The 24,017-nt window shown below is 44.4% G+C and overlaps 1 protein-coding gene across 1 annotated transcript; it reads left to right on the forward strand.

Annotated features, from left to right (window-relative positions):
• Positions 1–1,642: 1,642 nt before the first annotated feature.
• RTCB (RNA 2',3'-cyclic phosphate and 5'-OH ligase) lies at positions 1,643–22,467 on the forward strand. Its single transcript, XM_059402164.1, has 12 exons — positions 1,643–1,819; positions 4,804–4,882; positions 6,089–6,156; positions 7,903–8,002; positions 8,912–9,068; positions 10,647–10,803; positions 12,564–12,723; positions 13,884–14,059; positions 14,556–14,744; positions 15,420–15,530; positions 16,873–16,992; positions 21,435–22,467. The coding sequence occupies exons 1-12, from the start codon at positions 1,727–1,729 to the stop codon at positions 21,540–21,542; spliced, it is 1,518 nt and encodes a 505-aa protein (XP_059258147.1). The 5' UTR covers positions 1,643–1,726; the 3' UTR covers positions 21,543–22,467.
• Positions 22,468–24,017: the final 1,550 nt, after the last annotated feature.

A 24,017-nucleotide genomic window follows, 5' to 3' on the forward strand; every position in this document is an offset into this window, starting at 1 on the left:
TTTTAAATAAAATAAGACAAAGATGAGAGAATTTAACATCTTTAACTAACATCTTTAATTTAATGTCATTAACATCTTTAATATTTTTGACAAAAAGGGTATGCAGACTTCAAGGCTTGATCTAAAAAGGGACCAGCTTGGGATGCCTGGGTGACTCAGTCGGTTAAGCGGCTGCGGTCAGCTTAGGTTATGATCCCAGGATCCTAGAGATCCTAGGGTGGAATCCTCCATAGGCCTCCTTGCTCAGCAGGGAGCCTGCTTCTCCCTCTGCCTCTGCCTCTGCCTCTGCCTGCCCCCCCCCCCCCCCCACCGCTTGTGCTCCCTTTCTCTCTCTAGCAAATAAATAAATAAAATCCTTTAAAGGAGGGACAGCTCAGAAGAACTGTGGTCCCATTTTACAGATGAGAAAACGGAGGAGGAGAGAGATGAATCCCAGAAGGCTGGTAAAGCAGCCTGTGCTACAGGGCAGAGGGAGAAATTGAGTCCAAGGCTTCCCCATCCCAGATGTTTCTGGTGAGAAATAGTGGTCATAGCAAACTCGAGAAGTTACATCGCTTCTTTAAGTTTTAGGGTTTTCCCTCCCAGATGAAATGGTAGTGCCGAGTACTTAGCCTAGATCATTTGTCGCTGGGGATCTTAAATTGTTAGAGCATCTAATTACTGGGGTGACACTGGGGCAGAAGAGGAGGAAAGGGGAACCCGTATGGATAATGCAAGAAGGACTAGAAACCACCGACTTTGCCTTTGTGGCTCTCACAGTCTCCTGGGAGAGTGGATGCCAAGCCCGGTGCTGGTTACTCCAGGACAGTCAGTCACCTAATAATCACAGACGCTCAGAAGAACTGTGGTCCCATTTTACAGATGAGAAAACGGAGGAGGAGAGAGATGAATCCCAGAAGGCTGGTAAAGCCGCCTGTACTACAGGGCAGAGGGAGAAATTGAGTCCAAGTCTTCCCCATCCCCAAGTCACCGCTATTTACATGCGGTAGGACTAGAAGCGGAAATACGTGAAAACCGCTTACTCTGGGAGCAAGAGAGGCATGTAAAAGAGCACGAACAAGGGTTCCAAGTCGTCCAAGAAGGGAAGCCCGGGCAGCCCGGCTGTCCGCCTGGACTGCCGTCCGCTCATCTTCAGGGCGCGCCTCTGGCCACAGCAACCAGCCCATCGGTGTTCGCTGGGATAACGGGTAAACTGTCACCTTCATTCTTCGGAACGTTCTTTTCTGGCAGAAAAGTGATTTAACGTGCCTCCACACATGCGTCCTGAAACACTACACGTGTCCAGTCATATTTATTTAAACAGGCTTCGCGGCTACACGCATCTTTTTTCCCTCCCTGCTGGGAACGTAAACTCCACGCAGATTTTCATTACAGCAGTTGGACCTGATCCAGATTCAGTGCGTTCTTCAAGTGCTGAAAAGCACTTCCAAAACAAAGGATGACTACAAACTGGCTAAAAACGACTGCATTTAGTTCAGCTTTAAGCCCGAAGAGGGCTAGTAAATATCCAAGAAAGATAAACACTAGAGGGCAGTCTAACTTAACGAGAGAAAAGCGATTTGTGGGGGCCATGAGTTTCGAGCCTCGACGCTTGCCGTTGCCCAGCCTGCGGCGGAGCCTACTGCGCCTGCGCGTTGGCTTCCGGAAGGTGGTGCTTCAGGCAGCGGGACAGCGCGGCAGCGTCTCTTCAAAGCGGAGCCGGGAGTTTTCGCCGCTTGTCGCCGCCATGAGTCGCAGCTATAATGATGAGCTGCAGTTCTTGGAAAAGATTAATAAAAACTGCTGGAGAATCAAGAAGGGCTTCGTGCCTAACATGCAGGTGAGGCGGGGAAGCAGGAGCCCGTGACGGGGCCTTCCCGGGGGCCCGCGGCGCCTCCCTGCCCACCCGGCCCGGCCTTCCCCCTCGTCCTCCCGACTCCTGGCTTAGCGCGGGGACCGTCCCCGTCCCCACCCTCCTGCCGGCCCCCCCCCTCCCGGCGGGAAAGGTCCCCAAAGCGGCACGTTCCGGGGGAATCCCAAGTGAACGCGAAATTGGCGCTTGCACAACGCTTTCGCGTCGAAGTCCCCGAAACGCGCCGCAAGATGTTACATTCTCGAGCTTTAGAGACGCGAGGGGTAGCTGTACACGGTGGCCCAGCCAGTCCCGGGTGGAGTCGCTGGGGTGGGACTCTGTTCCTGAGTCATGCCGGCCATCTGGGTGACGTTTACGAGACCTTTGTTTGCTGAAGCCAGGTATTAGCGTTCACCGTTCACTAAGACGTCTTTGCGTCTCGCAGCGGTCTAGAAGCTTCCCAGGGCAGGGTGGCTTGTTTTGAATACTCACTTCGCTAAGGATGGGCAGGTGACCCAGCTTCCTCTGGCCACCTCGTAAGCTCGGTCAGGACTTGATGCCCATTTGACTGCTTTTCTCCGACGGAATGATGTATTCGCGTTGGAGACTTGGAACCCAACACCGCGGAGCGTGAAAGCCTGGGCTCGCGCTCTCGCGCAGGCTTCGTTGCCATTTGTGTCTATTATTTTCCATTAAAGGGAAGAAAACAGTCGTTTGCAAGGTTCGGGGACCTATGTTGTTAAGTAGCTTTTGAACTCTTTTAAGGTGCCTTGTTAGTGTATTGAAAGGTTTGTGAGCCTGTGATTTGGTAAGAGTTCCTGATAGCCACTCCACTCTTTTACTCAATATCAACTTACTGTGTGTCCCCATGAGCAAAGCTGGACTCAGACGAGAAAAAGGCCACGGTCATAAGATTCCTTTTTGCTCTTTTCCGTTTAACCAGTTTCTGTCTATGGAATCTGGTTCCCTGAATGAGGGAATAGGAAATAACCATGACGTGATGGTCATGATAACCCACGGTCAGTGTCTGGTAGTGATTCTGGCTTCACTTTTGATACACACACTTGCTGCTGATTCTGCCTAAGAGCAAGTCTCGTCTTGCCATTGGCAGCTACGGTTTCACTGTACACTTGACTACCACTTCTTTCCTAAGAGCGGAGAGTTGAAATCTCAATGTACTGCTCTTAAAGTTACTGACCTTTGTGCTAAGCTTGAATTCTATTCCCGCAACTTGAGAGATGAGTGAACTTCGCAATAATTACTGTATCTATCCTACTTAATCTCCAGTAAGATCCACATGCTGCACTAAAACTTCCTCTCCCTAAAACACCCCCCTCCCAACTTTATGTCATTTTTGTGTCTCCTTTATATCTCCTGAATGTCTTGCAGCTCCAGTGATGTCTCTTGTCTTTGAAGAGCTGGTTCAAACAGTGAGCACCCGTCAAGCCTCTCCCAGCTCCCTAGGCTGCTGAGCTGCTTCCTCCGTTTTTTCTATAGCACTTTCCTATCCTAGTGCTCATCTCATTGCACCCTTAATTTTCTAGTCTGGGCTGCATCCAGCTGGAAATTCCTCGGAAACAGCATGAGGGACACCTGGATGGCTCGGTCAGTTAAGCGTCTGCCTACGGCTCAGGTCATGATTGCAGGATCCTGGGATCGAGTCCCTTATCGGGCTCCTTGCTCCATGGGGAGCCTCCTTCTCTCTCTGCCTGCCCCCACCCCAACAGATGGGTGAAATCTTTAAAAAAAAAAAAAAAATCTTAACATATTCTTCATCTCTCCCCTAGTGCCCACTACAGTGCCTAAAACATAGTAAATCTTTGGTGAATTAATGAAATGTGCTCCGTAGAAAATAGTACTGGAGACATTTTGCTTACACTGGTGTTATTCAAGCAGAGGTCCTCTTTCTTATAAAAGAAAGAAATTTGTCCAGGTGATTGCCCTCCTTAGGTGGGCAGCTCCTTCATAGTCTTTGATCTCATAAAAATATTCTGGCCTTAGGTGTTACATAATTACATTCTTCCTTGTCATTTGTATTTTTTGTCAAGCTCCTTTAGCCTCTTAAAATTGTGTAGATTCTAGAACTAAGCACACAGCTGTGTATCTACATGTTAACATTTTTTTTACTCTTTATCTAAGTATTGATTTATAAATGAGTATAGGACAAAATAAAGTGTAACGTGCTGTTGTCTCAGGCACAGAAAAAATACACTACGGTTAGATGACTGCATTTTTATGTTTAGAATCTTACTCTTTTGATTCATCTGTTTATCAAGACCATGGATTTTTAGAAGCACAAGAGTAGTAGGACTTTTGGCCTTGGTGAGAATATAGTTAGAAGACTATTTTTTTTCCTAGAGGTTTTATTTGAGAGAGAGAGCACGAGTGGGGTGAGGGGCTCCATCCCTGGGACTCCAGGATCATGACCTGAGCTAAAGGCAGATGCCCAGCCAACTGAGCCCCCCAGGTGTCCCAAGACTTCTTTATCACACGTGCAAAAAATTCTTGTTGAATTCTTAAGTGTGGCTTTAAGAATAGGGGAATAGGCAATTTGTGAACATTGCAGAATACATTTTTTTTTTTTTTTAAAGATTTTATTTATTTATTTGACAGACGGAGAACACAAGTAGACAGAGGCAGTCAGATAGAGAGAGAGGGAAGCAGGCCCCCTGCCGAGCAGAGAGCCCGATGCGGGACTCGATCCCAGGAACCTGAGATCATGACCTGAGCCGAAGGCAGCGGCTTAACCCACTGAGCCACCCAGGCGCCCTGCAGAATACATTTTTAAGACCTACTTAAAGATATGAACATCTCATCTTTGTTAGGAAGTTTTCTGCTTGCTTAGGTAATGAGAAAGTGTTCTATAAAGGGTAAAGTAAAATAAATGTTCCGTATGGTATTTGTATTCTAACCAGTGCCTGCCTATATGTCATGGACGTGTGCTTAGAATTTTTCTTTTTCATTCTTACCAGGTTGAAGGAGTTTTCTACGTGAATGATGCTCTGGAAAAATTAATGTTTGAGGAATTAAGGAATGCCTGTCGGGGTGGTGGTAAGTACTTCAGAGTTCTACATGTGGCCATATAAACAACATTTTCCCTGTGGCCTGATAGTGGTGACTCAGTTATAATTTAAAAATACAAAAGTATTGTCAAGTAATAATCAAAACTTTTAAATGAGACCAAAAACCTTTATGATCACACTGTTGGCCACCTGGCTCTGTAGAAATTATGTGGAGCTGGGTAGACCTGGTTGGTTTCACAGCTCACCTTGGGCAGTTATAACGAGCTACCATTTATTGTGCACTTATTATGTGCCAGGCACTTTGCAAGGTGCTTTATGTAGATTACCTCATGTAGTTCTGAATTTTAAGAGGAAAATGTTATTTCTGTTTTACAAATGTGTAAGGCAAAATTCGGTGATATTAAGGGGTTTTTATTTAGTCCAGTTGCATAGCTTCTCGGTGACAGAGGTGGATCTCTGATTCAAGAGTGTCTGATTTCAAAGTGTGCATTTTTAACCAGTACCTTGATTAGCCTCACTGAATTTCAGCTAATCTCATTGTAAAGGGGAGTTGATTACACACTTATCTTGCAGAACAGCAGCAACGTTTAGGGATAAGTGTATAAAGCTCTAACGTAATGCTCTAATGGTCACAATGGTATTACAGTGGAACCTGGATTTAACCCTTTTATTTTAGGCTCAGCAATCTAAATCCGACCCCTCGCCCCACCAGGACATCCTTACTTGCCTAAAATGACACCACGACCAAGTGACAGACCAGAGCTAGAGCCCCGTATCCCCTGCCTCTCGGTCCAGTGTTGTCCCAGCTCTTCTGCATCGCCGCCTTTGTCACTTAGAGTAAAACCAGTGTTGATTTTTTTTTTCTTTTTTCTTTTTTTTTTTTGGTAAATAATACTATTGAAAGAATTCGGTTTTTTTTTTACGTCGGCAACAAAACATTTATTAGTTGTTTCACATTTCTCAGTACCGTGTGTGCAAGGAACCTTTTCATGGTATGCACAGATGTGGACAGGATGTGTGTGATTACTCCGGTTGCCTCACTACCTTCCTGTACGTGCGCTCCCTCCTCGATGAGGCCCCCTTCCCACTTCAGCCCAAACGTCCTCTCCTGCTTTGTTGTTCTGGTAGTCCTGGCCACTGCCCCTTTGTTTCATGCAAGCTAGAAACATATGAATAAATGTAATGTTAAAAGTCAACTGCGTTCCCTTTCCTAATACTGAATTTTTGTCTTCAGGTGTCGGTGGCTTCCTGCCAGCCATGAAGCAAATTGGCAATGTGGCAGCCCTGCCTGGGATTGTTCATGTGAGTCCTGGTTCCGAGTTTGAATCATTTATATTTTCTCTTAGACTCAGAGTTCTCTGAGTGGATGAATGGCCAGCCCTTAACCAATAGTAGCATCACTTAGTGACCTTCAAACTTCCAGAAATAACCATGGAGTTTAAAGCTGTAATTGAGTCTGGGTGACATCTCAGTTTCTGCTTGCTTTTTGCTAGAACCTGTAAGCATTTGAAAAATCTTTGAAGTAGTTTTGTTTTCTTGTTTCTTCGTCACAGCAGAGCCTTATTACTGGCCGAGGGTACCACCATTGAAAGTTTCACTCTGGCCCCATTCAAGAGGATGGTTGGAGAAAGAATAGACAAAAGTGTAGGATTAGACCTGTGGGGGGGAAGAAAGGACAGGGCAGCTGTGGGAGGCACGGTTGGGAAAGGAGGCTGGGGGTGGGAACAGGTAGGCCTGGGTGGGGCGAGGTGCAAGGGGAGCCTCCGCAGCCTTGTGTCAGGTTCCACCGTCACTGGAACGTGTGAAACCCATACAACAGGCATTTTTTGGAGCCCTTTATACCATTTATGGTGCTGGCACTTGGAAGGAAAATGAAAAGCAAGGGCTTTTGCATGTAAGGAACTGTTAGGTGTCTAGGTGTCTGCATTGACCTGCATTCTTCCTGGGTCAGGGCCCTTTCCTAGGTGTCAGATGTAGCAGGTGTACAGTATTCATGCCAGCCAAAGGATTACCTTTGCCAATGATTGCTTCAACACTAAGGGCCTGTATAAATCCGATATTTCCCTTCACTTCGCCTGATGTGACCACAATTTATCCATGTCTCAAGATTGTCTTTAAAATGTAATTCTAGGGGCGCCTGGGTGGCTCAGTGGGTTAAGGCCTCTGCCTTCGGCTCGGGTCATGATCCCAGGGTCCTGGGATCAAGCCCTGCATCGGGCTCTCCTCAGCAGGGAGCCTGCTTCCTCCTCTCTCTCTGCCTGCCTCTCTGTCTACTTGTGATCTCTGTCTGTCAAATAAATAAATAAAATCTTAAAAAATAAAAAAAAACAAAATATAATTCTACTTCGGGTGTCTGGGTGGCTCAGTTAAAGTTGAGTTTCCACTCTTGGTTTCGGTTCAGGTCACAATTTCAGGGTCATGGGATCGAGCCCTGCTTTGGGCTCCACACTCAGCAGGGAGTCTTCTTAAGATTCTCTCCCTCACGCCGCCACCCTGCTCTCACTCACCTTCTCTGAAATAATAAATCTTTTTTTTTAATAACAATAAATACTTGTAATACTACATTGAAGTTAGTATGTGGCCCTCTTACAGCATGTCATACTGAGCCTCATACTGAGGCTTTTCTCTTCTAGTTTCCTTAGTTAATGGTCAGACTTTATTAAAAAGGTTTTTGGGGGCGCCTGGGTGGCTCAGTGGGTTAAAGCCTCTGCCTTCAGCTCAGGTCATGATCCCAGGGTCCTGGGATCGAGCCCCACATCGGGCTCCATGCTCGGCGGGTAGCCTGCTTCTGCCTGCTTCTCTGCCTACTTGTGATCTCTGTCAAATAAATAAAATTAAATATAAAAAAAACTTAAAAAAAAAAGATATTTTTCCCGCTATTTTTAGCTTTATGATTAGAAGTTTTTACACTTAATTTCCACCAATAGAGAAGGTTTCACAAGAACAGAATCTTGATTTGGGGAAGGCTTTGGCCCAGAGCCCACGTGAGAATTAATACAGTCTTGTCTGGGTGAGAAAGCTGGATCTCATTTTCTGATTTTCTTTCAGCGATCTATTGGGCTTCCTGATGTCCATTCAGGTTATGGGTTTGCTATTGGGAATATGGCAGCCTTTGATATGAACGACCCTGAAGCGGTGGTGTCCCCAGGTAAGGTCACTGTGCAAGTCTGCCGTCAGGGGTGAAGCATTGTCCTGAAATAGTGTGTGGACGCCTCTCCGCCTCATGTTCTGTCCTTTCCCGTCCCCTCATTTACTGAGAGGATGAATTGTGGACACTCAGAGGCTATTAAAATATCAGTTAAAGCATACATTTATGGAAAAATTATTTAGGCTTCTACTATATGCCAGGCACTTTTTAGACATTGGCTACAAAACAAACAACGCTTTGCCAGCAAATTATGTGTCTTCTTTGTGTCCCAGTTAATTCTCCGGCACATGTTATGTTGGTAATGTTAACTCCATGTGGCATTACTGTGAGGAGTAAATGACCTCAGCTGTGAAAAGTACTTAGCACAATACAAGGCCCTTAGGAAATACTGGGTAAGTGATTACTCTCATTATCATCGTTAAGATTAACATCTAGTTGTATACATCTTTTTTAACCTGGTCTAGGTGATACTCATTGTTCATTACCACCTTCCTGGCCTACAAAGTACCCATAGTATGGACATTACTTTAAATGTTTTGATGTCATCAGACTTTACCTACTTTGTGGGCTGCTCTTAAAAAATGATTTTCAGGGGCACCTGGATGGCTCAGTGGGTCAAAGCCTCTGCCTTCGGCTCAGGTCATGATCGCAGGGTCCTGGGATGGAGCCCTGCATCGGGCTCTCTGCTCCGCGGGGAGCCTGCTTCCTCCTCCCTCTCTCTCTGCCTGTCTCTCAGCCTACTTGTGATCTGTCTGTCAAATAAATAAATAAAAATCTTTATAAATAAATAAATAAAGATCTTCAAAAGAAGAGCTGTCTTTCAAACCCATGTTAAGGGTGAGAAACCACAGGTAACCTTGCCCAGCTGCCCGGTGTTGCTGATCTGTGACTAACTTCTCTATTTCGCAGGTGGCGTCGGCTTTGACATCAACTGTGGTGTGCGCTTGCTAAGAACCAATTTAGACGAAAGTGATGTCCAGCCTGTGAAGGAGCAGCTCGCCCAGGCTATGTTTGACCACATTCCTGTCGGCGTAGGATCAAAAGGGGTCATCCCCATGAGTGCCAAGTAAGAGGACAAGATTCCAGTAAACGGATAGGGAAGGAAAATAGCCACATGACCCTCATATTCATAACCAGTGCAGGATGCTTAGGGAGTGGGGATTGTTTAGTCACCTTTCAGGAAGTGGTAATGAATTGTTCTTTTACATGTGAGGTCCGCCCCCCCCCCCCCAGTTGAGTAGAGAGATTGGTCACATGATGTTCATTAGAACAGCTTTGACATACAATCGAGTTTATAATGGAAAAAGGCCCACTAACAGTTATCGAGCACTTCTACATGGAACACCCTGTGCTATCGTATACGTCTGTCATGTCATGACATCTCGATAATAACCCTAATGTTACTCCCAACTGACAAGAAAGGAAAGTGAGGTTTAAAGAGGTAGTAGTAAGCTAGTAAGTAAAGTCAGGGTTCAAACCAAAGATCCTTTGGCTTCAGAGGCCGTGTTCTGAACGGCCTTTTGTCAGTGAGCCTATAGTTAGCCATGACCTTCCTTTTTGAATGATGACACTGAATGTTGTATATTAGCCAGGATGTTAAATATTTCAGTGGTAGAGAATGAAAGTGAAGGCCACAGCATAACTGCCTTTTCGATGGCCATTGACGATACCATAATGGCTCGTGCAAAGCTGTGTGTCTTAAACTTTGCAGAACATGTGCTTAACAAGAATGTTTCTTTTGCATCTTCTGTTTTATCTTTAAAATTCATGTGACTTTTGCATCCTAATTTATATATGTGTATATATGTTCATACCATTGTGTTTCTAGCTATTAACAATTCTGCAGCTCCTCTCCAGCAAGAAAAAAAAAAAAAAATTGGAGTAAACATACATTTGGAAGATCTGTGATTTCACATGGTCCCTGACGTGCAACCCTGGTTTGAAGAGTATACCTAGAACATATAAATTCTAAGATCTTCGTAAATATTTTAGATAGGAATTTTTGTCCTGTATCATAAATAATATTTGAAATGGGCTATAGTAGGGAGATGACATTGACCATTTAACCTTCCAGATAGTGTATTGGGAGGGCTGGACCTTAGATGAAGATGAAGGCTGCTTCCTTCTAGGGATGTAATGTATGTGCCCCTTCAGAATGCACGTGCACTGAAGCCATGCAGTATTTCTGCAGAGGTACCTTCAAGTTCTTCCTGTGTCACCTGAAGGCATTTACATAGGTTTATCATTTGGCTGTAATTTTTCATAAATTATTAATGAAGGGGTAGCTAAGTTAGTGGTAGTTGGTGGTATGCGAGATGACAGTTATATGATGACAAATTATCTTTGCTTTTCAGAGAGGCAAATCTAATGTAAAAAAGATTTAAAGAGGAGAAGGAACTGAATGAATGTCTAAAGAATGATAATCGTTTCTAATACAATCCTACTATTTTATATCAATTATTTACGTAGCTGCTTTCCTCCAAAAAAACTGGAGTTGCTGAGAGCATAAACATGGCATCTAGCACAGCGCCCGGTATATAGGCGAGAGTAGATGGACTGTTTCCTTCTGCCCTTTTGAGATGTGGTCATCTCAGCTTTTGTTCTGTCGTGGCCGTGAAATGACCAGACCTTATTATTCCCTCAGAGACTTGGAGGAGGCCTTGGAGATGGGAGTGGACTGGTCCCTGAGGGAAGGCTACGCCTGGGCTGAGGACAAGGAGCACTGTGAGGAGTACGGAAGGATGTTGCAGGCCGACCCCAACAAGGTCTCTGCGAGGGCTAAGAAGAGAGGCCTCCCTCAGGTAACACGGGGGAGGGGCAATGTGCTGGGTGGGGGAGGGGTTTCCTACGCTTCCGTTGAGGCAAAAATGTTGTCTTCTGTGTAGCAAATATATCCCCAGGTTTTTCACAGTATATCAAAACACAAATTTATTTATACCACAATTTTACTCTTTTGAAAAAGTGTTAGGAACTTGCAGGTGTTCATAAAACAAGATGTGCTGAATTAGAAATAGATGGGAGAAAAATAGGCTATCGGTATAAGGCTTAAAAATGTATGCCCAGGGGCGCCTGGGTGGCTCAGTGGGTTAAGGCCTCTGCCTTCAGCTCAGGTCATGACCGCAGCGTCCTGGGATCAAGTGCTGCATCAGGCTGTCTGCTCAGCAGGGAGCCTGCTTTCCCCCCCTCTCTCTGCCTGCCTCTCTGCCTACTTGTGATCTCTCTCTCTCTGTCAAATAAATAAATAAAATCTTTTTTTAAAAAAATGTATCCCCAAATTACATATGTACATACTTGGACAGTTCACAGATGTGGCTGTTTTCTGGAGTCTAAGATGAGCAGACATACCTTATCTTACCCATGAGATAAGAATGTAGCACATGTTTGAAATCTATAGCTAATGGCAATGGCATTGCTATTAATTCTCTGTGACTGTGGGCAAGTCTCTTTTGCTTGAGTCTGGTTTTGTTTTCTTTTCTTTTTTAAGATTGTGTCAAAGAGTGAGAATATAAGCAGTGGAGAAGCAGAGGGAGCGGCAGGCTCCCTGCTGAACAGGGAACCATGTGTAGGGTTCAATCTCAGGACCCTGGGATCATGATCTGAGCCAAAGGCAGACACTTAACTAACTGAGCCACCCAGGCGTCCCTCCGAGTCTGGTTTTCTCATCTGAAAATCGCAGTAGTTAAAACTAGGCAGCCTCTATCTCTGCTCAGCAGGAGCCTGCTTCCTCCTCTCTCTCTCTCTGCCTGCCTCTCTGCCTACTTGTGATCTCTCTCTGTAAAATAAATAAATAAAATCTTTAAAAAAAAAATTAAAAAAAAATTAAAAAAAAAAAAAAAAAAACTAGGCAGCCTCTAAAGATTCTTCCAGCACTTTTGTGCTGCGGTCCCTGAATCCTCTATCAACTCCAGTTACAGGATGTACTTTCAGTGGTGGATAATGGTAGGTGTCAGCAAACTCAAAGATCTTTCAAAACTCATTTGAACTTGGACCTTGTTTAAAAATCCACACTCAGGAGTTTATCCCAAAATTTGACCCTTGTGTCCACGCGTTTAAAGTGTCCTCTGAGCCATTTAATGGTCTGAATTTGGGTTTATGAAGTTTTCAGAACATATTTGTATATACCTCAAGCAGGTAATGATACAGTGAGTTTCAGGAGCTACTCTACCATATTTTTATTGTGTATTGCTTTAAATGCATGAAGCATTTCTGAGGCTCAGAAATTTCTTTATTGTATAAAACTGATTATTTTTTGTTATCGGTTGATTTTATCAGTTTGCTTTTTAAATGGATTTTTAAAAAGCAGAATAGTAATCTGGCACCTCAGTGCATTGAGTGTCCAACTCTTGATTTCCAATCAGGTCATGATCTCATGGGTTGTGAGATCTAGCCCCATGTCAGGCTCCCCACTCAGTGAGGAGTCTACTCATAGACTCTCTGTCTCTGCCCCTCCCCACCCAATTTGTGCATGCACATTGGCACTTTCTCTGTCTCTCTAAAATCAATAAATAAACGTTTAAAAGTGGAATAGAAGTCATTTTATCAGATATTCTTACTTTTGCAGTTGGGGACCCTGGGAGCAGGCAACCACTATGCAGAAATCCAGGTTGTGGATGAGATTTTCAATGAGTACGCAGCTAAGAAAATGGGCATCGACCATAAGGGACAGGTGTGTGTGATGATCCACAGTGGAAGCAGAGGCTTGGGCCACCAAGTAGCCACAGGTATATTCTCAAGTGCATTTTTGACTCAGTGCTCAAACACGCATTTATGGGGAACCAAATAGAGATTTCAGAGAGGAAGCTCTAGAACTATATACTGCGTAGGTTTTTACTGTTTCACTGGTGTTGTCATAGGAGATTAAATATTTCAAATATACTATTTCATTTATACACTTACGATGTATGCAGATGTGTCTCACGTACCTGTACTGCAAGATTAAGTGTTGTGGTGGATTCAGTGATGAAATTGGCAAGGAATTGCCCTCACGGTGTCTCAAAAAAGAGATAATCACATTAATTAAAGTGAAAAGGTAATACCTGATAAAATATAAGACAATCTATATAAAGCATTTAGAAAAAATACATTGGAAGTGGCATGTTGAACACATACTGTTTGCAGTTTGGACAGTCATGCACAAAGGACATTCATGATTAAAAGACAGCATGGACAAAAGCAGAAGGCAGGCGAATAGCAGCAGGATCACTTTGGATGACTGATAGGACGTGTGAAAGCATTTATGCATTTATGAGAAGGTATATATACACGTGGAAATTACTATAAACCTTAAGTTGTGTGTTATATAGTTCATCCTTGTGTTTGCATTTCATCCTATGGGAATTTAATAATTTGGGCCAGTGTGACCCATTAGAATATTTAATCTAGCAGATGTATGGAGCACTGACTAGTAATTCCGAATTCTCTGCTGAGTACTTCTCTACACTTGGCCACGGATTTTATTTTCCTGCTCTTCGAGCAACTTGTCTCCAATTCTTTTCTGTTAAATCACTAAAATATTATTTTTTAAAACCATGACAGTAATAAAATATATTTTACTACTTGTGTTCATTCATTCTCATGCCAGGAAAGGAGAAACTAAGACCATGTTGTTGCTGTGTGTGTACACCTCTCGTTCCCTTTCCAGGTTCCTGCAGGGAAGGTATTAGCTTTGTAGCCAACATTCTTTGTGTCACACAGCACGGACAGAAGATTCTCAGTAACTATGTCTTGACCAAGCAAATAGATGAATCTAGAAACACTTCAAGGAAAAGTTGTATTTTATTTGCTTTTTAAAAAATGAGTTTGAATGTAACCTAATTTTCTTCAATAAATCTAATTATAAAGGGAAAAGCAGCCTCTTTAGACTTGCTTCTGTCTTGTCCAGATGCACTGGTAGCTATGGAAAAAGCCATGAAGAGAGACAAGATTATAGTCAACGACCGGCAGTTGGCTTGTGCTCGGATCGCTTCCCCAGAGGGTCAGGACTACCTGAAGGGGATGGCAGCTGCTGGCAACTACGCCTGGGTCAACCGCTCCTCCATGACCTTCCTAACCCGTCAGGTACGGTTGAAGTTGCTCTTCTGTTACTCGTGTTGAGGTTTAAAACAGAGCCTACAGAATCCAGTTTTCAAAATATACATGATAAATATTGGAAATATTGGCAAACTCTCCAGGCTTTTGAAGTCTCCTTAAACCAAATCAGCAGAGTATCAGGTGTGGGGAATGGGAGAAGAGAAGCCAAAATTGTTTTTAGAATTTGCCTTGAGCATCAGACAGGATAGATTCTGTGCGTTCACGGAGACGAGATGGCTGAGGAAGCTGTTCTGCAGGGTGGGATGAAGAGTAGCCCAGCAGCTTTCCAGTCAGTCGGCATTTCCGGGGTGGCATTTGCAATGTCGTGTAAAAGATGTTTTTTGTATTTTATGTGAAGGAATAATACTGCTGTACTTGAGCTCATAAATTCCTCACTCCCTATAGGAACAGACCAGCTGAAGTCCATTAGAGGAGTTCGGAAGAGCTGGTTCTGGCTGCTTTTAACACAGGCTTGTCCTTTCAGGCTTTTGCCAAGGTCTTCAACACCACCCCTGACGACTTGGACCTGCATGTCATCTATGACGTTTCTCACAACATTGCCAAAGTAGAGCAGCACGTGGTGGACGGAAAGGAACGGACGCTGTTGGTTCACAGGAAGGGATCCACCCGCGCTTTCCCTCCTCACCATCCCCTCATCGCTGTCGACTACCAAGTATGTACTAAGCCATTTGCGGTGGGAAGCCGTGGGGGCGTGATTTAGGTCGTTCTGAACATGAGCGAGTTCAAACAGAAAGGCAGCAGTTGGGAAAGGTCTGTCCTTCCTGGGAACGGTGATTTCCGGTCTTCTGTGAAGCAGTGACTCCCACCTCATCTCTGCCTGCCTTGGGAGGTCTAAAACACCCTCAGTGGGGCATCTTTTACTCCGTAAAGGTGATCTTTTCAAGGCCTCTGAATGATTGGAAGGCAAGATTAAGATTAAACTCGGTCTGTTCCTCTCTCCTCCTCTCTCGTTGTGTGGCTGTGGTAGAGGTAGAAGGGCCCTTAGCCTGCTCCCGTTTTCCCTGTAATAAGGAAACCGGAACCCGGAGAGGTCAGGCACCTTGTCCTGGAATGTTCCTCCTAATGACGTTTCCCAAAACATTTGCTCTTGTGTTGTCTGTCTCTGCTGCCTTTCAAGTCCTCACGTTTTTCGTTCCTTTCCACTTCCCTCTCAATTACCCAAGAATTAAAGTAATGTCATAGTAACAGTTGGGAAAGCAATGTATTTAGAGGCCCAGGTTCCTCCCACAGTCCTGCAGTGCAAGAGGAAGTGTAAATCTCAGGCATAAAAAGCTCATCTAAAGTTTTTCTAAATGGTGGTATGTTTGATTTGTGTGTGCTTCCTCAGCTCACTGGACAGCCAGTGCTCATTGGCGGCACCATGGGCACCTGTAGTTACGTTCTTACCGGCACTGAACAGGGCATGACCGAGACCTTCGGAACAACTTGTCATGGAGCGGTAAGGAAAACAGAAACTGACTTAGAAATGCTCTCTTCAGTTTAATCGTCATTTTACATTTCGACAGGTAAACATACTTGATTGGGCATTAACAAAATTGAAGTTTGGATCCGTCTTGTCTTCTACCTGAATTTATTCTCATGATATATACTGTCTAGTGAACCTACTAAGGTCACCTAGCATCTCTACCTTAGTGGTCATTGTAGGGCGAGGGACTGTTGCCCATCTCTGCAAGCCCACAAAATCCAGACTGGGAAATTGCCACACTGGCCCCACCAATACAACTTTGACTGATGCAGGGTCACATCACAGCTTATGTCCGCGATTCACTGGACCTAGTCATTTGCATAATTTGTTCCTTTCTAGGTAGGTCCACTCAAGATTTGGGGGATTCGCACATCAGAGCCCATGCATAGATGCACACCTGTCTCACCATATTGCCTCTTCTAAGCCAGGGGTTGGCAAACTTTGTAAAGCACCAGACAGTAGATATTTGGGTCCGTGTGGTCTCTATAGTAGCTATTCCATTGTGCCACTGAAGTGAAAAAGCAGCTATAGACAATACATAAACCAATGGGAATTACTGGTTCCAATAAAACTTTATTTGCAGAAAACAGGTGGTGGGCCAAATTTGGACCACAAACCAGTTTGCCCACCCCTGTTCTGAGCCATGAGAATGCTTAGCTAGTGATGGAGTGGCAGATTGAAACTCAAGAGTACCTTCTCATAAGACAGACCCTAACAAACACATCTGAGCCTGCCTTTTTCTCTGATCCTTTCTTACTCTTGCTGCCTCCGAACTCCTCATTGTAGCCCAGTGATCAGAACCAGCACATCTCATCAGCAACACCGAGAGGCTTTTTTTTTTTTTTTTTTTTAAATGTCACAGAAAGGGTAGGGAGTTTTGGTACCGGCATCTAGCAGAGGCCAGGGATGCTCTGAACAATCTGTGTGACATAGAATTCTCTGGCCCAAAATGTCAGTAGTGCCAAAGTTGGCAGACTATTTCAAATCAAAAGGCACAAAGTTTTTATGACGACAGACCTACTGTTTATAATTAAAATCAATTTATTTATATTGAATTGATAATTGTAATTAGAAATACAGAACTATATTTTTCAATACTGAATGTTTTGTATAGATGGAAAGTTGTTTTCTAGAAGGATATGAGATTTGTAACGAAAAAACTAAGGTTGATTAAAAAGAAAAAAGATTATTTTTCTAACTCTAAAAGAAGTCAAGGAAAAGGCATATAATTCCAAAGGATTAAATAATTGCTGGAGTTGAAAATAAATTGTAGCTCAGAATTTATAAAGTAAAGTTCATTTCTTTTCTAATCTAGGGCCGTGCATTGTCCCGGGCAAAGTCTCGTCGTAATTTGGATTTCCAGGATGTCTTGGACAAACTGGCAGATATGGGAATCGCAATCCGTGTTGCGTCACCCAAACTGGTTATGGAAGAGGTGAGTGAAATTTTGATAAATATTCAGCATAAAACTGTCCGTGATTTATGCTACTACACAGCATAATTTTTGGTATTGCTTATCACATACTATGTTTGTTTTTAAATAACCTCAATTATAGTTTATTGTTGTCTTTTGTTTGGAGATTAGTTACAAGGCAAGTCACAAGAACGATTCTTATCTTTTTTTTTTTTTTAAGATTTTATTTATTTGAGAGGGAGAGAAACATTTAGTGAGCAGGAAGGAGAGGGAGAAACAGGCTTCCTGCTGAGCAGGGAGTCTGAAGCCAGACTGGATCCCAGGACCCTGGAATCTGGTAGGATCGTGATCTGAGCCGAAGCAGATGCTTAACCAGCTGAAAAACCCAGGCACCCTGATTCTTAACCTTTCTATGTATTAAACTTTAAAATTGTTTGAGCTGATTCATTTTAACCTTTCTTTTGCACAGCTATTATATATTAGAATTTGAAAGCAGATTTTAAGAGACAGCGGTTTTATTTGATTCACGAGGGAGCCAAAATTTTAAATTATATGTATGTACATATTCAATTTTAGAAGCAGCATAACTTTTTTTAAAAGTTTAAGAGTAAAGAAAAAATCATGTAGAAACTCAGTATCCTAACACAACTGTTAACCTCCCTTTTTAGGACACTTACTGTCTTTTCCTTTTTTTCCCCTGAATGCTTTCTTTTCTTTTTTTAACCAGTTATAATCATAGTTTACATTTTGTGGTCTTTTTTCTAATTTCTTTTTCTCACCTTTTTTTGCTATTTTCTTTTTTTAATTTAGCACGTTACTGTTATACTGTTTGTAAGCATCACTTTTTAATGATTGTCAAACATTCTACCAGCTAAGGACCGTAAGTTTCTGCCCATGTTCGACATTTAAGTGGCTTCCAATTTTTTTGCTACTGTAAATTAAGTGCAATGCGTGAAGCTTTTTTCCAGCTGTCTTGGTTTGGTTTGGTTTTGGATTTTTGTTTTTAAGATTTATTTATTTGACAGAGAGAGGGCAGCACAAGCAGGTTGGGCAGCTGGCAGAGGGAAAGGGAGAGGGAGAAGCAGTCTCCCTGCTGATCAGGGAACCTGACGCAGGGCTGGCGTCTAATATGGTTCTCAATCCCAAGACCCTGCAATCATGACCTGAGCTGAAGGCAGACACTTAAACAACTGGCCCACCCAGGGGCCCCAGCCAGCTGTTTTTAATAATGAGAGTGAAGGGATGCCTGGGTGGCTCAGTTGGTTAAGCAGCTGCCTTCGGCTCAGGTCATGATCCCAGAGTCCTGGAATCGAGTCCCACATCGGGCTCCTTGCTCGGCAGGGAGCCTGCTTCTCCCTCTGCCTCTGCCTGCCTCTTTGTCTGCCTGTGCTCGCTTGCTCTCTCTCCCTCTGTCTCTGGCAAATAAATAAATAAAATCTTTTAAAAAAAAAATAATGAGAGTGAAATCCTGAGAGTAGACTTACTGAGTCAGAGAGTATGACAAAGCCTTATTTCTTAATAACAAGTAATTTTTTCTCTGATTTTAAGAGTATGGGGCACCTGAATGGCTCAGTTGGTTAAGCAACTGCCTTTGGCTCAGGTCATGATCCCAGGGTCCTGGGATTAAGTTCCATGTTGAGCTCCCTGCTCGGAGAGGAGCCTACTTCTCCCTATGCCTCTGCCTGCTGCACCCCATGTTTGTACATGCATGCGCTCTCTCTCTCTCTCTCTCCTCTCTCTCTCATAAATAAATAAACTCTCCCCCCCCCAAAAAAAAAGAATAATACCTATTTATGGGGCGCCTGGGTGGCTTAGCTGGTTAAGCATCCAGCTGTTCGTTTCAGCTCAGGTCATGCTCTCAGGGTTGTGAGATCGAGCTGTGTTCTGTGCTGGGCATGGAGCCTGCTTAAGAGTCTGTCTTTCTCTCTTTCTCCCTCTCCCCCTGCCCCCACTTTCCCTTCCTAAAAAAAAAAAAAAAAAAAGAATAACACCTGTTTCATTAAGAGCTTTTGGAAAATGCAAAGAAGAAAACAAAACATCTAAAATTACACCAACCAGAGATCACTTCTATTGACATTTGGTATTTTCCTTTTGTGCGTGTTTTACATATGATTTGTTTGTTCGCTCAGGAAATACTACACATCTTTAGTCAGGTGCTATTCTAGGTATTAGGGGTACTGCAGAGAACAAAACCAACAAATCCCTTTCTTGTGAAACTTAGCACATAATAAAAAATCTAGTATGTTAGATGACAGAAAGTGCTATAAAGTATTAATTGCACGGGGATAGGGAAAGATAGGAAGTGGGTGCAGTTTTAAATAGGGTGTAGTGGGGTGACACTTGAAGATCTAAAAGGAATGAGGGAGTGGGCTATGTAGGTATCTAGGGGCAAGCCTTCCAGGCAGAGAGAACAGCCACGTGCAGAAACCGTAAGGCGAGATTATGCTTAGACATTGGAGAAATAGCAGGGAGGTCCCTGTGGCAAAAGCAGGCAAGGGGGAGCTGAGGTCAGAGGTTAGGAGCACCAGATCCTGTGAGTCCTTGCCTTGCCTTTACAGAAGGACTTTTGCTCTTCCTACTCTGAGTGAGGTGCTGGGAAGACACTGGAGAATTTTGAGGAGAAGAGTAACATGATCTGGCACGCTGATGAGAAGAATCTGGAAGAGAAATTGATGATGCAGAAAAGCGGGGGGGTCACTGGAGAGGTGTCCTTGGATAGATGAGAGGAGATGGGATCGAGTGTCCCAAGTGGATGGGGTTGGTCCTTGCTAGGAGCTCAGAAAAGGAATCTTTAATAAAAGAGAAGGTAGGATGCAGGTGGTCAGGGAAGTGGTGGTGAGATTATATGGAGATTCTGTTCTGATGGTTTCTCTTTTTTTGAGTGTAATAGAAAGTAGTATCGGCAACTGAGAGTGAGAATGCAGGGGAAGGTAGGAGATAACCATGTATGAGAACGAGTAATCAGCCTGGCAAGATTCTGCGTGGGTGCCCGCGTAGCAGCCGGGGCCTCCTTGTGCTCAATTCAGTGATTGGGTGTTTTTCAACTATTTCAGCTGTACAGGTGCAGGCTTGAAATAGATGTTGAGTTAACTTTGACCAGGTTTGCAAGTATAGTGCAGTGGAAGAGAAGGCTGTTGAGTGCTTGCAGGGAGATTAAACGTCCCACAGGGCTAACAGATTGATGGAGATGGCGCACCAGAGGGAGGGAGCTGGAAACCTAGCTGGGGTCGCCAGCCCGGTGTGCGTGAGACGGAGAATCGGAGATCGTGGAGGAGTTGTAGTCACTGGTAATGACAGGTTCCGGGTTATGGCCCTGGCTGGGAGGGAGTGATCGACAGTCAAGGAGCTAGAAGCGAAGATATTGAGAGGGTCCTCTTGCTAAATATTGAAACCATTTGAAATTCTAGCAGGATAGAGTGGCAGTGGGCCAGGAGCGAGAAGTCTTGCAGTAACGCTAGGGAGTGCTTCGAGTCCAGCAGGTAGCTGCAGCAAGAAGAGGGAGTGAGACACGATGACCAACCGGCGAGGCCTTAGGGAGAAGGGAGTGGGAATGGTCTAGAAAGTACCAAGATGAGCACGGACACCTGGCACACTCTTGGGCCTAATGACAGGACCCCATTTAGGAGGGGAAATAGCTGCTACTTCAAGTTAGAAGTGGAAGTAACTTCCCTAGAAGACATCTCTGTTTCCGCAAGAACAAGAGGGTGAAGGGAATGGTCCGAGCTGAGGGCAGCAGGGAGCGGGTTCTGCACATGACTCGCGGGAAGGAGTCCAGAGGCTGCGGTGTGGACATTAGAAATTGGAAGGGAATGGGAGAGGAGCTAGCAAAGGGTGTGCATGGAGCCCTGTGGAAGTTCGCTGAGAGGAGCTGCTGTGGTGCCGGGAACAGGGAGAGAAGGTGTGTGATGAGATGTGATGAGACTAGTTCTGACTGGCTGGGAAGGGGGTGGGGAGGTCTTGCTGGGAACTCAGAAGAGTGTGCGTGTCCGTGTATAGACACACAAACATAGAGACGATGTTGGTAATACAGATGCATTGAGTAACTTTCCCTTGTTGTGAAGGTAATAGCTGTTCATTCCAGAAATTTTGACAACTGTAGAAATAAAATCAGAGTGGCCAATAACGACCAACCAAAGATAATGGTTTGATGCATTTCCTTTCTGTTGGGTATTAGTGTGTGTGTTTTATTCAGTTACGTTAACTGCTTTTGCTAGTTATACAGGTCATATATATGTAATGGGAAACTATGAGACATACAGAAAAAATAAAAAACCAGGTAAAAGTGTTTATGTTATTATTCTCTTACCAACATCGAGTTTAGTCATCGTCTTTGTATGACACACACACCAAAACGAAAACTCAGTATTATTTTAATGTACATTTCTTTAATCCCATGTGAAGTTTAATGGTTTCAAGAATTACACTTTAAGTAGATTTTTACAGTGTTTAACTTCTCCCCTCAGGCCCCCGAGTCGTATAAGAACGTGACGGACGTGGTGAACACCTGCCACGATGCTGGAATCAGCAAGAAGGCCATTAAGCTAAGGCCGATCGCCGTCATCAAAGGATAGAACGCTGACCACAGCCGCCAACGCCACTGCCCCTCATGGGATGGAGGCAGACAGAGATGCTCCTCAGACATCAGACTCCAGACCCGCAGGCTCCCAAGTGCACAGCTGCAACCGCCAGTTCCCGAGGCATTGGCAGGCGGCTGCTGCTCTCGGGAGCCAGGCCTGGAACCTTACCTTCCTGTCCACCCTGATTGTCCCCCCAGTTTTTGTATTGGGGGGTGGGTATAGATCAAGATGCTGCCCAACTCAGTCATAGAAGTGTGTAGCCAGCAGAACGAAGTTCTTGACAGCAAGCCCTGTTTATATTCTGAGTCTTGAAGAACCTTCTAGTAACTAAGGTTTTCAAATGTTTCCTTTCCCTCCTCCTTTTGTCAGTTTGTCCATTCACCCACCCATCCATCCCCTTCCCCTGCACCCAGCAAAACCTCGACCACCACTCTCACTTGGAAAGCACCCACGGCGTCCTTTCCAGACGGGAGATGAATGGATCGTGGGACACGTTGAGGAGGGAACGGAGGTGTAGGAATAGGGGCTCAGAGTCATTTTCCATAGACTGACTTCTTTGTTCAACCTAGACGTGAGGCAGAGTCCTGCCGTACCTTGCACAAGGCGCCTGTGGGGAGCTGTCGTTAAGTAGGCCTGGTCTGGTAAACTGTTCCGGGTGAGGTCTAGCACAGCAGCATCGGCGACCTGCACGGAAAGCTGAGTATCTTTATGTTCGTGGTTGAATTATTATAAAAGCCTTACAGGACTGTGGTGTTAGCGGTGGTTCTGTTGGACAGGTTGACTGGTGCCATCTAATCAGATTTCGTGTTCTGTACTGTGACACCTGTAGATGTGGAAGGGACAGCTTACTAAGGCCTTTGTTAAGTCCAAACAGCCAGTAAAGTAGAAAAATCTAATAAAGTTGCAATAAGTTGTTTTATCTTGTTCTTCATCGTTTATTTCTTGGGACAGTTAGTATTTGTGCTTGGTTCACTTTGCTTAGTGCTGTTGCCTGATTTTCTCCCAGGTTGCTTTCAGTGACTCACTCTGAAATATTCTTCCCTAAAACTTACCTTCAGCTTACAGTAAAAACTCTCCTTGGAGTATCTTCTAGATGCTGCCGTTTGGGGTGCCTGGGTGGCTCAGTGGGTTAAAGCCTCTGCCTTCGGCTCAGGTCATGGTCTCAGGATCCTGGGATCGAGTCCCGCATCGGGCTCTCTGCGGGGCAGGGAGCCTACTTCCTCCTCTCTCTCTCTGCCTGCTTCTCTGCCTACTTGTGATCTCTCTCTGTCAAATAAAAAAAAAAATTACTAGATGCTGCCGTTTGGAAGGCTGTAGAAGACAGGCTTCCTCTGAAAAACGTCTGATAGGAATTAGCCTAGCATGTCTTCACTCTGAGCTCCCAGGCACCTAAGTATGTTGATGTAGAGTTTGAATATACCCAGCAAACCAGTTAGGACTCTTAATGTAATAATTATAGACTCCATGTGCCTTCAGACTGGGCCAGCCACATTTGTGCACTCATGACTCAAGGATGCACATTTCCAACGAACGCTCGAGGGCACCTCAAGGTGAGCAGGCTTCCGGCGGCCGCTGCATTCTCTAGGGCTGAGCAACGGAGCATAGACTCCCCCTGACCGGGCTTGCTTAATGACATGTCATTTGAAACTAATTCAAAGCAAGGTCCCCTCCCAAAACTAACTGATGTCAGTGCAAGAAATGCTGTGCATCATCTTAAATACCTATGTTGAGTTTTATTAGAAGCTTTGAAAGTTACCCCGGGGAGGCTTGAGGAGGCGCAGGGGATACAGAGAATGGTTCACATGGGGGCGTTTCTGCTCTGTGAGCTCGTCTTGAATATGGCATTGGCAGTGAGCTCAGCCCTTTGCATGATCATAGGAAGTAATAGTTAACAGTTTGAGTTCAAAAAGAAAGGTACAAACATTGTTTTCCTTTTTCTGGAGATGTTATTTTCCCATTTGAGACACTCAACAATACTTAAAAATATTAACAATACTTAGTAAATGCTCAAAAGCAGCAGACATTACCAGGTTATTGCCCCGAGTAACAGTGCCCTAGGCCCATGCACACATGCACAGCTAAAACACCCTTCCATAAGGCCCTATCTGGCTCCTTCAGACATTAGAAGTCCTTAGCATTGCACCTCTTGGTCCATTTTAAGGCCCTCTAAAGTCAGTTCATTTTTTTTTTTAAGATTCTATTTATTTATTTGACAGATTACAAGTAAGCAGAAGGAGGGAGAGGGAGAAGCAGGCTCCCTGCTGAGCAACGAGCCCGAAGCAGGGCTCGATCCCAGGATTCTGAGACCACGACCTGAGCCAAAGGCAGAAGCTCAACTCACTGAGCCACCCAGGCGCCCCTAAAGTCAGTGCATTTATAAGTAACCTCAAAACTTCACACTGACGGGGGCGAGGAGAGGACAGTGATGGGGGAGGGGCATTCACAGAGAAGTGAGTGGTGATTTAAGCT

This window comes from Mustela nigripes, chromosome 6 (genome assembly GCF_022355385.1).
Source record: "Mustela nigripes isolate SB6536 chromosome 6, MUSNIG.SB6536, whole genome shotgun sequence".
NCBI lineage: Eukaryota > Metazoa > Chordata > Mammalia > Carnivora > Mustelidae > Mustela > Mustela nigripes.

What these genes read in the sequence shown, in the direction of transcription:
- RTCB (XM_059402164.1), top strand. Translation starts at nt 1,727, where the DNA reads ATGAGTCGCAGCTATAATGATGAGCTGCAGTTCTTGGAAAAGATTAAT. An exon ending in CCCTGCCTGGGATTGTTCAT is followed by an intron (nt 6,157 to 7,902) that starts GTGAGTCCTGGT and finishes ATTTTCTTTCAG; the next exon opens with CGATCTATTGGGCTTCCTGA. An exon ending in TGACCTTCCTAACCCGTCAG is followed by an intron (nt 14,060 to 14,555) that starts GTACGGTTGAAG and finishes TTGTCCTTTCAG; the next exon opens with GCTTTTGCCAAGGTCTTCAA.